The sequence below is a fragment of the Pan paniscus genome, chromosome 14 (genome assembly GCF_029289425.2).
Source record: "Pan paniscus chromosome 14, NHGRI_mPanPan1-v2.0_pri, whole genome shotgun sequence".
NCBI lineage: Eukaryota > Metazoa > Chordata > Mammalia > Primates > Hominidae > Pan > Pan paniscus.
Genome location: NC_073263.2, coordinates 101,055,732 through 101,069,946, shown reverse-complemented (window position 1 = coordinate 101,069,946; position 14,215 = coordinate 101,055,732). Strand labels below are relative to the sequence as shown.

Below are 14,215 nucleotides of genomic sequence, written 5' to 3'. Positions count from 1 at the left end.
AAAGATATCCTAGTCAGTCTTCAAACTGAACCTGAAGGTGTGAGTTTGGTTCCCAAACTTATTCAGTGCCAGACATTTGAAAATGATACTGCTCTTTGCAAAGCATTTATATAATTAATTTTATCATAAAAATTTGGAACAACTTTACTAACAAAAATAACTATGGTATTACATATTTAATATGTAATCAAACATAAAAAATAAATGTTTACTAAAAAATTATTAAAGGTTAGTTTCTGAATTCTCCCAGTATATTCATTTGTTGCTATTTATCAGTAGCAGGCATCAATAAAGTAAAATACATTAAATAAAGGTAAAATTTAGAAAATTCTATTCATAAACCTTTTTTATCTTCCAATTAAGGAAACTGGAAGACAGTGGAATTAACATATACCCAGAGGTAGTTTCAGAACAACCCCTGTGGCTATCAATACCTCTAAGGAACATTTATTTAAAAAAAAAAAAATTGTCCTAGTTGGCAAAAATCTAAATACAATTTCTGAAGTCGCTGAGGTAGCTCAAAGAAGAGAATCTTTTTATGGAGGAAGGAAGGTCTTTCCTACACACTCACTTTCCCTAGAGGAGAGAGATCCTGCTTCCTAAATCCTCCCCAGATGAGAAGGATCTACACAGTGCTTCCTGCCCCATCCCTTCTTTTCCCACCCTCCTCCCTCCGTGGAAGCCAAGAATATCCTGGAACCCTAACCAGACTGTGCCTGCCCACGATGGCTGGGTAAAAGAGACCCTAAATGGTCCCGGTTCTGGGCTGTTTAGACTCAGATGCTGATGGTCTTAAGGACCTGTTCATCTCCAGCCCAGTGCCTCCCTGACAAAGGCTTGGTCTAGGAAGAGCTGAAGGGAGAAACCAAGAGTCAGTCTTTGGGTGCAGCTAAGCCTGCCCCAAGTCACTTAGATTTTGAGAACCTAAAGGATGCTCAGAAATAATCTGGCTTACCTACCCACTTAGAAAAACTGTGGTTTTTTTTTTTTTTTTTTTTTTTGAGATGGAGTCTTGCACTGTCACCCAGGCTGGAGTGCAGTGGCGCAATCTCAGTTCACTACAACCTCCGACTCCCAGGTTCAAGCGACTGCCTCAGCCCCGCAAGTAGCTGGGATCACAGGCACCTGCCACCATGCCCAGTTTTTGTATTTTTAGTAGAAAGACGGGGTTTCACTATATTGGCCAGTCTGGTCTCGAACTCCTGACCTTGTCATCCACCCGCCTTGGCCTCCCAAAGTGCTAGGATTACAGGCATGAGCCACCATGCCCGGCCAGAAAAACTGGTTTTTAAGCAATTACTGTATTTAGAAAGTATTTTCTACTTGAAAATTTTCAGTTAACACTTACATAGAGTCACAAAGGTCATAATTAAAATCTGTGTCCCGGATCCTAGAAAGACTGATAGCAGCATCCCTTTTCTTGGAGGACGGAATATATCACCATGAACAAGTTTCCAGCCAAATTCTTCCTGGGCATCTTCCTAAAAGGGGAATGAAATCAGTTCGATTGTCTCATGGTATCAACAAGACAACTATAGACAGTTTGTTCACTGTTGAATATGCTGTTACAGAAAACAGGTTTTTTTTAAACTTAAAAATGTTAGTACCTATTTCAATTTTGAAGAATACAGCTTGACTCATGGAGATTAATATGGCTTTGCTGAACTGTCTTATATGTCAGTTTCTTGAATTTATGACATTAAGGTCTACAAATATACTTATTGAGAAACTTTACAAAGACAATGTGATTGCTACCTAATTCTACTCTAAGTCAAGCTTTGTGATCTGACTTGATGACGATTTTTAGTCACATTCTATCCTCTTCATCCTACTCTTAATGATCTCCACAATAAGCAAATGGCATTAGCTCTCATATTCTAGCTACTTTGCTAATACAGTAAGCATGGATGTAAACATTCACTGAGCACCAACTATAAGCTCAGCTCTGTTTAAAACACCAGATACCACAGTGAGTGTAACAGAAAAATTCCTACTCTCAGGAGTACATGATCTCATTGGGAAGGCAGACAATAAACAAAAGAAGTCAGGAAAGTATACTGTACATTAGATGGTAATAAGCGCTATACAGAAAAACAGGATGTATGGGTGTGTGCAGGACAGGATGTAACATATGTGATGGCTGGGAGGGGTTCAATGGGAAGATCACATTTTGTAAAGATCGGAGGGAGGTAAGGGAACTAGCCATGTAAATGAGGGGCAGACCTTCTTAGCAGATAAAACAGTGAGCTTCGTGAAGGCTCTGAGTTGGAAACCTATGTCTGCCTGGTCTGAGGAACAGCAAGGTAGCCGGCACAGGTGCAGCAGAGTGCTGAGGTAACGTGGGGCCTTAGAGGCCACTGTAAAGCCTCTGACTCTTGCTCTGACTGAACAGAAGTCCCTGGAGGGCCGTGCTCAAGAGTGAAATGATCTGACTTCTGTTTGAGCAGTTTCACTCTGACTGCTGTGCTAAGAGATGGGAAGTAGGACAGGGTTGTGGAAGCAGAGTCACCACTGGCCTGGTTCCACATGGCAACGCTGTGCAAATTAAGATAAAACTCCATTAACAGCAATTATGTGGAACAGCCAATTATAAGCAGAGTATTTTAAAATCATTTTAATATTTAATAAGACATAAAATCAATAAAAATCATAGGAAAGAGACTATAGAGTACAAACGTTAAAAGCTTATAAATATTCATATATATTTTCCCCAATCAGAACAGGTCAGAGAGGTTGGGGGACAGGAGGCTGAAGAAGCTGGGGGAAGAGAATACAATAAAAACCTGAGTTTTTTGCATTCATTCCAAATTACTGTGATTCTTGTGAAAATTCTTTTATTATGCTGCCACGAAATGAAGAGTAGAAAATGTGTAACACTGTGCAACTTAAAAAGTTTGAGACTAAAGAGGCTGGAACATGCAATTATTTTAAATATATCAAAAGGTTGAAATGATACAAATTTGTTAAGATTAATTTTAAAAAATTAAACAACTACACAAATAAAAATTGCTTAGGAGTTATTCCATTCAACTTTGTGGTTTCACAAACGGGTATGTGTCAGGGATGGAGAAACCTTACAGAGTTGTAACTGTGCACCTACACCCCACGCTGCACCAGTCCATTCCCACACAGGAGGCTGTGAACAGGTCAGCTCCCAAGGCTGTGCTGACTCCATTTTTATTTTTATTTTTTTTGAGACAGAGTCTTGCTCTGTTGCCAGGCTGGAGTGCAGTGGCACGATCTTGGCTCACTGCAGCCTCCGCCTCCTGGGTTCAAGCAATTCTCCTGCCTCAGCCTCCCGAGGTAGCTGGGGCTACAGGTACCCACCACCACACCCAGCTAATTTTTGTGTTTTTAGGAGAGATGGGGTTTCACCATGTTGGTCAGGCTGGTCTTGAACTCCTGACCTCAGGTGATCCGCCCACCCCGGCCTCCCAAAGTGCTGGGATTACAGGTGTGAGCCACCGCGCCCAGCCAAGAATATTAATTCTTAAGTATCACTTTCTTATTTGAAAACGTGAATTCAAGATAACTTTTGAGAAGAATTTTTTTGTTTTTGTTTTTGTTTTAAGAATGTTTTAAAAGCAGATTCTAAAGCTATTATTTTACCTTTTCGCAAAATAACAATAAACAGTGTCCTTGGCAGACTAAAGACTAAAATGTTTCCACTTACCGTAGAGTCCATCTGATTATATCTAGCAATATCTTTGTGCAGTGTCCGTAACATAATCATAGCTACCATTCCAGATAAGAAGAGAACAATGACCAGGGAATTCATAATGCTGTAGAAATAAGCACATCATGAGTAATCTGTAGCTTAATCCTAGGAACAGTAAAACTCTTTTAAAAACTGTTTATTGAGTAACATTAAAACAGTCTTGATCAAAATCAAAATGAAAGCTATCTAAAATCCAACAAATTCAATGAACTGTGTTCTTTCATGTTTCCCTCCAGTAGATAAATAACATTATATACTTATCATAATACAGTTTCATAGTCTGTTTAGAACTAGAATTTTTTGGTACATGGTCAATATTATGAAATAACTACTGTGCCCAAATCACTGCCACAACAAAGGACTGGCTTGTGCCCTCAAGAAATTTACTGAAGAACAGCTTTACTCAGTAAATTAGTGAGTGTCAAAAAGATCAGACAGCAATAGGAAAAGGAGGGTTATGGCAACATGAACAACTCTAGATAAAAGTTTTGAATCATGTTTGAAGGGGATAATAATAAAGTCATAGCAACAACAGCGGCTTCTGTTTCTGAACACTCTTATGTGCCAGACAATGTCCTCAAATGCTCTGTCCCATGATGTCCTTTAATCCTCACAACAATCCCGTAAGGTGGGTATTTCTAGATAAAGAAACAGACGCCGAGAAATTAAGGGACCTGCCGTGACTCACAATCAGTGGCTGAAAGCCAGGATTTGAACCCAAGGCCAGACTTTTGAATAAAGTAGAGAGGATTTGAGAGTAAATGAGATGTTCAAAGGGACAGAGGGTAGAAAAGTAGAAAGCAAAAGCAGGCTAACTCTGTACTCTTACCTAAACCACTGAATGTGGGTATGAGGCATAGACTCCAGAATATAGTCCCATCTAGACGCCCATCTGATCTTATCATCTTCCTAGAGGAGATTAAAAAATCTCTTTAAGTAAACATCTGCTGACAGCACATTAAGAACAAAAAAAAATCCCATTCAAAGCTTGTCCTTCCATTGAGTCAACAATTGCAATTTCTAAATTATCTAACTTTGGTTAGTCCTGAGATTTGGAGAGTTTCAGATTTACTAAAGTCTAGGGGAAATCAGAGTAAGATTATGCAACCAAAAAAAAAAAAAAAGAATTCCTAGTAATACCTACTAAAAGTATTGCTTTAAATTATAACTAGATGTTTAGATGTCAACATTTAGACCTATATGTAGGTTTTTTTTTTTAAGAAAATAATGGAATGGAATGGAATAATTATTCTTTTCTTTATGCCGGGGGCAGCTAACCAGACCAGTCATTCCAGGCACACTGAGCTCTTAATATCTAGAAATATATACTATTTACGCACCAGGTTTGCAAAATGAAACATTATACGGGGATATTAAACATCACAACTACATTGGATTGCCAAAAGTTTTTAAAAATAGAGGTGGAACACTGCCTAAGATTCTTGCATTTTAATGATAAACTTGCATTTTAAGAAACTTCGCTAATAAAAATACTCCCTTCAATTTTCTAAGACAATCTCCCAATCGGAAACTCTTCATTTAAAGTTCATAATTAAATCTTGATTTTAAAAATGGTGAAAAAATAAAGGTAGAATACTAAGATTCTCATAACAATGAATTTGCATTTTAAGAAACTTCGTTAATGAAAACACTCCCTTCAATTTTCTAAGACAATCTACCAATTGGAAGCTCTCCATTTAAAGTTCACACTTAAATCCTTTAAAGTACAGTGTTGATTTCCCAAATGGTTTCTGAATATATCTCTGGCATTTCCATCCCATCCTCTAGGCCTGTTTTCTACTTTTGTCTTATATGTATCTCTTATGCTTAACACTAAATCAGGCTCAAGTCTTCAACTTCCTCTATATTCTCATTTAAACTAAGACTCAGTTACAAGAGTGATTATGTTGCTTGGTACACCGACAAACTATCCTAAAAATCAGCTCATCAATAGCTTCTTTATTTGACAAGCATAATCAGTAACATTTTAATTAGTTTAAGTAGTACAAATTTAAAATCAATTTCAGAGTTATACTAAAGATAACAACAGACTCACCTCGAAGCTAACAGAGTAAGTATAGGCAATTTTTATCTCCCCAGAAGCCTTGTTACTTATGTCCATGGGGGGCCCTGAGCAGTCTGGTTTATCTATATGGGTATGTTTGAAGCTGTGGGAAGAAACATTTTGGCAAGATGCTGATAAAGTACAACTTTTTTAAAATGAGGTAAAGGTTACAGATTTTGTACGTATTTTAAAATGCTGCTGACAAAGGTGAAATTATTCATGTCACACTTAATAGCATAAATATTTACATCATATGTGTACAAAATTATAAACATACTTTTGAAAACACTATACTTGAAGAGCATTTAAATAATCTTTTTTTTTTTCTGGGACAGGGTCTTGCTCTCTTACCCAGGCCTGAGTGCGGTGGTGCCATCACAGTTCAATGCAGCCTCAAACTCCTGGGCTCAAGTGATCCTCCCACCTCAGTCTCCCAAGTAGATGGGACTACAGGTGTGTGCCACCACACCCCACGCCCAGCTAATTTTTCATTTTTTGTAGAAACAAGGTCTTGCTATGTTGCCCAGGCTGGTCTTGAACTCCTGGGCTCAAGCAATCCTACTGCCTCAGCCTCTCAAAGTGCTGGGATTACAACATGAGCCACCATGCCTGGCCTTTTTTGTTTTTTGTTTTGTTTTTGAGACAAGGTCTTGCTTTGTCACCCAGGCTGGTGTGCAGTAGTGTGATCTTGGCTCACTGCAGCTTCAAACTCCTGGGTTCAAGTGATCCTCCCACTTCAGCCTCCTACAGGCACGGGCCACAGTGCCCAGCTAATTTTTAAATTTTCTGTAGAGACAGGGTCTCACTATGTTGCCCAGGCTGGTCTTGAACTCCTGGGCTCAAGTGATCCTCTCACTTCAGCTTCCTACAGGCACATGCCACCATGCCCAGCGAATTCATTTTCTGTAGAGACAGGGTCTCATTATGTTGCCTAGGCTGGTCTTGAACTCCTGGCCTCAAGTGATCCTCCTGCCTTGGCCTTCCCAAAGTGTTCAGATTACAGGTGTGAGCCACTGTGCCTGGCTAAATAATCTTATTTAAAAAAAAAAATACTGATGAAGTTTAACTGCCATCTTATTATGGCATGTATTTCTTGACCACCAGTGCATGAGAAAAAGGCTAATTCAATGGCAGAAAAAGTCGTGAAAGAAAATGAAATATTAAAAAAAAAAATCTCATAAATAACTGATATGTACGTTTGTGATAAAAAATAATAAGCTGAAGAGATCTCTTTCAATGGCTCGTATTTCATACTGGCATCTAACACTGCATAGGGGCTTGAGAAATCACAGTACTTGTCCACTCATTTGGGCCTCTGACCAGAGGAAAGCCACAGATTATCTGAGGCAGTGTTCTTTCCACTACGAAGGGGACCACTGTCCCAACCACTCAACTTCTCCTTCCCCACTGACACGTGGAAAAGCTGTCAAAACCTCCTGACTGAAAAACAAAACACTAAGGCACCTGGGCTTGACCGCTTATCATGACAGGAAAATAACTATTGGTATGGTTTTCTGGACAACCCATAACAATAACAAATCATGCCAAAGGGAGTTTTAGTGAAAACAATCCTGAAATGTCAGAATATTAAGGAGTAATTGAGCCCCAAATACTTATTCTTTGGGTCTAAATTTCACTTATACTTGTTTACTTTTTATCATTAATATAATTACCTTTTCGGTTCAAGTTTAGCAGCCACTAATCTTGCTCCCATGGACCCAGTTTCAACAACATGATAGTATATTTTGATGTCAACATGGTTGAAGATGTAAAATGTATCTCTTTCATGGAAATCTGACTGCAGAACAGAACTTAAAAGTTAAAGGTAGAAAACTGACTATATAAGAGTCAAAACTTAAAACTTTAAAATGGGCTACAACAAGTAAGAAAATTTAAGTTTGAATGGAATTTTAAGCCTTTCACATTAACATGTTTCAATTTTATACTTAAACTCTTTTTAAGCCAAAAATTAATTGGGGAAGGTATATGCTTCTTAAAGTTTTTTTACATAAAATATAATAAGTACCAATTCAAAAGAACACTAATCTAGTATTTTCTAGCCTTTCATTTAAAATGAAACAAAATAAAATTTAAAATATTATGAGCACACTAAAGCTTATACATTTAAACACTTTTCCTGCCTGGAAGCTTATAAGTTTGGACAAAACTCATAACCTAAATTATTCAAGTATCTCTGGTCAGCACTCACAAAAGCACTAACTGATATAATCAGTTTCATGATTAACTCATGCTACCTTCCACTGAATCAGATCCATTAAGAGATTTAAATCAGGTTGATCTGATTACACAAAATTCATTTTAATATATATCCCCACCTAGTTCTAATTACCTTCTATAGTAATGTCTCTATTTGATTAATCTATTTTTAAATATAAAATAATGGCCTCAAAGACAGGTCTTAAAAAGGTTATAATATCTGACTTCTGCAATACAAATTTAGTTAACTTATAATGAAGCCTTTTTTGACACTCTACTATGTACATTTTGTAATATATAAGATTTATGAGAGTTAGGACAAAGTTCTAGACCTTACCATAGCATTTAACATACAACAGACAATCTCAGTAAATGTTGAACTGAATCTGAATTATTCCAATTCTAAAGCTCAACTTATACATTATTAATCTGCTGTAAGTTTAAGATTGAAGTAGTTGTACTTCAGAACATCTGAACTGTACACTCATTCAATGAATATAACAATTTTTGTCCAGGTAAAGACTGAATTCTATCAAAAGCCATGTTTTAAAAAGCAGCAAAGAGTTTATCATGAACTTACACTAATAACACAGGCATCTTTTGCATGGCCTTTATCTGTAATGTAACAGCCAATAGGAAATCCAGGATTACAGAACCTCTGACCATCTTCAACATCGTAACACCACGTTACAGGCATATTATCCACAATCCTACACATGGAAAGAGGAGTTAAGTTAGAAAAGAACCCACCAAACATGACAAAGAATTACTGCCCAAATCAGTGTCATCACTTTGTAAAATTTAAATGTGTAAATGCCTTAAGATTACAAAAACCACAAAGAATGTTAATGAAATGTGCTATTTCATAAGCAATAACAATATGCCAGTATCTGATACACTGCAGTGATGGAAAAAACTACAGGCTGGTCCGAGTGCAGTGGTGTTTACAACTAATTGATCACAACCAGGTACAGCACTGCTTCATTTGACTAGCCTTAAAAAAAGAAACAAAAAAACAAAAAAAACTTCGTACCTTTTTTGAAAGGATAAATGGTAGGTAGGAAAGAGTTTTATAAACTAATTTATTGTAATTGCTAATTTAACAATACTATTTAGACACTTCACTGTAATTTACCTTTAGCAGAACACTCACAGCTCTAAATAGGTACACAAAGCAATATATCTAGTTCCTCAGGAACAGTTTATTAGACAGTAGAGAAGGAAATGCCTCTTATTACTCAGGTTATTCAATAAAAAAGGAATACAATTGCAAGATATAGGAAAACATTAAACTAAAGAGCCAGGAGGAAAAGTGAAAGCTATACAAAAAAATTCTGTGAAAACTATAAATCCAAGTTATTGCTAAAAGAAATACTGTTGCAAAGCTAGCGAACCAAATCTTTCAAGTTCTATAGTGAAAAAGGACTTAAATAATAAAAGCAGAAAATAAAGTTCTGTAGCACCATATAACTACATTACAGTCCAAGCATGTGGCCCCCTGTGCCTAGAGTACACTGCGGGATACAAATAAAAAAACTACTCAAAATATAGCAGCTATCTTACAGTCATAAGACGACACTCCAGGGCATGTTTTATTTGTTAATTAATGTGTGCCTTAGGAAGTAAAATTATGATTCTATATTCACCCAAGGTGTACCTTAATGACCTAATAAAACATGTCTCGTCACCTTTAAACGCTATTTAACAGTACCCAGTGTACAAAATTTTAGAATCACCTATACTATTAAACTGCTTATTATTATAATCAGCAGGCTAGTGGTTCCAATGAAAAGACTATAAAATATTAGAAGCATAAACGCATTGTTACATAAAATAAATAATTCAGATTTTCTGAAAGCTTAACGAATCCGTTAATTGCTTTAATTTTTTAGATAGAGATGAAGTTCAATTAATGAATATATACTAGCAATATATAGTATCTTCATGCTACCATACTGGAGGGAAAGTACTACATAAAAATTATAGTGCTAGTTACAAAATGAGAAATTAAAGCGCAATTTAGGTTTTATAAATGCCAACATCCTAAATGTATCATTTAGATAATACCTTGACATAATAGCTTTTTCTGGTAATAGGAAGCATTTAAAAAAAATCCCTTTGAAATAAATTTAAGAAAACTTAAAGGATATCTTTTTTTCCCTCGAGACAGGGTCTTGCTCTGTCACCCAGGCTGGAGTGCAGTAGCATGATCATGGCTTTCTGCAGCCTCAACCTCCCAGGCTCAAGTGATCCTCCCATCTGTGCCTCCCAAGTAGCTGGGACTACAGGTGCATGCCATCACACCTGGCTAATTTTTAAATTTTTTTTGTAGAGTTGGGGTCTCACTATGTTGCCAGGGCTGGTCTCAAACTCCTGGGCTCAAGTGGTCCTCCTACCCTGGTCTCCCAAAGTGCTGGGATTACAGGTGTGAGCCACCACGCCTGGCCAAAGAATATGATTTTCAATTACTGTCTTCCTAAATTAACAAGTAGTATTTATTTAAATTTCTAATATCAAAAAAATTAAAACTCTTATTTCCAATCTGACAGACTGAATAATGGGAAGAAGACTCGCAAGGATAAAGGCTGAATGACTCCCAACTTTTTATCATGAAGAACTCCTTTGCTTGACTTCTGCCTGCTCTCCAAGGACTCCATTTGAAACAGTTCTACCAATCAAGCTTCATTTAGTAACTACTTGTTTTTCCAATAAATTAATTCCAAAAGTTTCTAATCAGAATAACCCATATTGTCACAATGCACTCAGAAAATTACAGCCCAAAGCAAAGAAAGTTGGCATTTAACAAGTTGGCATTTTTTTCTTTTCTTTTTTTTGCAGTTGCAAGATTTAATAGAGTGAAAACAGAGCTCCCATACAAAGGGAGGTGACCCAAAGAGGGTAGCCCACAGTTGGCATTTCTATGTAGTTTTAACATGAGTACATCTGGAGTATTCATTAGGATTTTGAATTTTTGAAAACAGCACATCATTCTCCTTTGCTAACTTGGTGGGATCTGGGATTGGAACTCACTAAAGTATCTTCAAGACCCCTTTATAATTCAATAAGCTATAGTCCAGTGGTTCTATGATACTAAGAAATGGTAAGTACTCTGATAACTAGTTAATTATATTTTTATAAATAAAATGTCATCAAGATTTGGAAATTCAGGCAAGAAGTATAATCACAAACCACACAGAGCACAGCTGAAGAGAGTTTTAAGTGTCTGGTGCTGGTATCAAAGCAATAGTTTCAGGAATCACAAAATAGCTTAGCAGCTACTGACAGAGTAAGCCAAAAAGATCCTCAAATTATGTTCTAAAGCCCCAAATAAGAATAAAAAGTATGGCCGGGAGCGGTGGCTCGCGCCTGTAATCCCAGCACTTTGGGAGGCCAAGGTGGGTAGATCAAGAGGTCAGGAGTTCGAGAGCAGCCTGGCCAACATAGTGAAATCACGTCTCTACTAAAAATACAAAAATTAGCCAGGCGTGGTGGCGGGCACCTGCAGTCCCAGCTACTCAGGAGGCGGAGGTGGAGGCAGAGGCAGGAGAATCACTTGAACCCAGGAGGCTGAGGTTGCAGTGAGTCGAGACTGTGCCACTGCACTCCAGCCTGGGCGACAGAGCGAGACTCTGTCTCAACAACAACAACAAATAAAAAAATAAAAAGTATTCGTCAATTTATATAAGAAACTATTATTAACTGTTCTTTATAGTGAGAATAATAAACTACAGCACGGTTCCAATGTCATGGGTGAGAAATTATGATTGATTCATGCAGTGACTTATGAAATTATGGAAAAGACGGAGGAGGTTATAGATTTACAATGTTACCTGACCTGAAAAAAGTCCATAATATTTTCTTAAATAAAATGAGCAAGTTGCAGAATAACGTGTACAATATTTTAGTTGCATTATTTTAAAAAGGGACACACCCTTTTCTATACCTCCATATGCATAGTAAATATAGAAACACACATGAGAAATAATAGCGTTAGTTCTGTAGAATAGAAATGAGGCTGAGACTGACAGAAGACTTACTTTTACTTAATATTTTCTTGTACTGCTTGTGTTTTCTCATCGGCATGTATTGCTTTATGATTTAGAAAATGATTATGCTCTCCCTAGTATGTCTTAGTGCAAAGTATAAAATAAAATGTGCTATATTCACAAACTCCCTAACAGAATACTGTAAATTCCCATGGGTACATGGTATTTTATGTGTCAACTCTACTGTCTATGCTTAAAATCAAGTTATACAGTAAAATCTCTCTGAAATAGGTCATGGACAGAATATACTCAAATAATGGTTTCAATAAATTCATCAATGTGAATCAACATTTTCCAAATGTATACTGAACTGATTTAAGGGTTACACTTAAAATCATCAACTTTTCTGATTCAACTGCAAAATCATTATTTACCAGCACTTTCTCAGGTAATTTTTTTAAAGCAGAATAGTTGAAGTTTGCAATTGATATGCCGATTACAAATCATTCAGTAAATTTTACTGTCTGATGCTTGCTTAGTTTGTACACTATTTTATTTATTCTTTCTTGTTATTAAGCATCTTGGCATTATAATGAAATCTTTGTTAACTGCATCATAAATTAGTTAAAAATATCTCTAAGTACTTTCCTGTCAGGAGGCTACTGAAGAACTGCTTCTACTACCTTCAGGAGCAAGACTAAACAGTATTCTTTGGTTCAAGCAATTCTCCTGCCTCAGCCTCCCGAGTAGCTGGGATTACAGGCGCCTGCCACCACACCTGGCTAATTTTTGTATTTTTAGTAGAGATGGGGTTTCGCCATGTTGGCCAGGCTGGTCTCGAACTCCTGGCCTCAGGTGATCTGCCTGCCTTGGCCTCCCAAAATGCTGGGATTATAGGCATGAGCCACGGTGCCGGGCTGACTAAACAGTATTCTAAGCACAGAGGGTAGAAGAAAGAGCTAAAAAATCACCCACAAGGCCGGGCGCGGTGGCTCACACCTGTAATCCCAGCACTTTGGGAGGCAGAGGCGGGTGGATCACGAGGTCAGGAGATCGAGACCATCCTGGCTAACACAGTGAAACCCCGTCTCTACTAAAAATACAAAAAATTAGCCGGCGTGGTGGCAGGCGCCTGTAGTCCCAGCTACTCGGGAGGCTGAGGCAGGAGAATGGCGTGGACCCGGGAGGCGGAGCTTGCAGTGAGCCGAGATTGCGCCACTGCACTCCAGCCTGGGTGACAGAGCGAGATTCCATCTCAAAAAAAAGAAAAAAAAAAATCATCCACAGACCTTAACAGTCATTCTTTCAGTCAGTCAACAAACTGATAGCTATTGCAGTAAACGCAGGTGGATAGGGCTAATATGAGAAGATAAGAACTGAGGCTTAAATATTATTTTGAAGATTACAAAGAAAAACAACAAGGAAATTTCAATTACTTAACAATAAGTAAACATATCCCAGGTTGATATGCAATTGATATGCATTGATCTAGCAAATAAGCAGTATTTCTATGGTAGTTTAGGGGAAACAAGCTCTTCGTTTACCAGACATGAAAGAAATGGGGAGACAAAGGAGTCTTTAAAGTTCCTATTTGCACTGAGGGTCAAATGACAAAGAAGCTGACACAAGCATAACAGGCAGGTTTCTAACAGCACCATCTCCCTCCTTCCAACAGAGCCCCACTAGCCTACACAGAACCCATTCTTATGGGGTTCAGGTAGATGTTACCCAGGTCTGGTCAGTCAGAATGAATCCTTCCCATCACAAACTAGTTCATGGCTATGCACAGGATTCAGCAACCCAGGGTTCTATGCGTATGGGGGTTGGGTGGGGTGGAGGAGGAGGAAAACTAAGGGGTAGGAGGGAATGCGAGGCCACAGGATCTGGTCAGGTCTCAGCTGAGATCCACAGTTCCTAACCTTATTGGCGTGAGCAAACAATGTGATCTAATATACTGACAGGACAAATATCCAAAAGGAAGTGCATGAAGACAGTCCTCCTGTTCGCCACTGAAAGCATCTTACACTTTCTAGAAAAGGCAAAACATATGTAAACTATGATCCCCACAGAATATAGGCATTTCCAAGCAAAATTACTCAGAAGAATAGCAACGGTTATACTTCAAATGTTGGATTTTGAAAGTCTTTAAAAATATTCTATGTTTGACTGGGCGCAGTGGCTCACACCTATAATTCCAGCACTTTGGGAGGCTGAGAGGGGCGGATCTCT

General features: G+C 37.8%; 1 protein-coding gene across 1 annotated transcript in view; it reads right to left on the bottom strand.

Moving 5' to 3' along the window:
• Positions 1-14,215, bottom strand: part of TM9SF2 (transmembrane 9 superfamily member 2) — a 62,360-nt gene that overhangs the window by 18,080 nt on the left and 30,065 nt on the right. Inside the window, exons 5-10 of the mRNA XM_003832049.5 lie at positions 8,581-8,710; positions 7,457-7,581; positions 5,775-5,886; positions 4,548-4,627; positions 3,674-3,782; positions 1,349-1,481 (exon numbers count right to left, since the gene is read on the bottom strand). Of these exons, the coding sequence (XP_003832097.1) occupies positions 1,349-1,481; positions 3,674-3,782; positions 4,548-4,627; positions 5,775-5,886; positions 7,457-7,581; positions 8,581-8,710 (689 nt within the window). The remainder of the gene's footprint in view (positions 1-1,348; positions 1,482-3,673; positions 3,783-4,547; positions 4,628-5,774; positions 5,887-7,456; positions 7,582-8,580; positions 8,711-14,215) is intronic.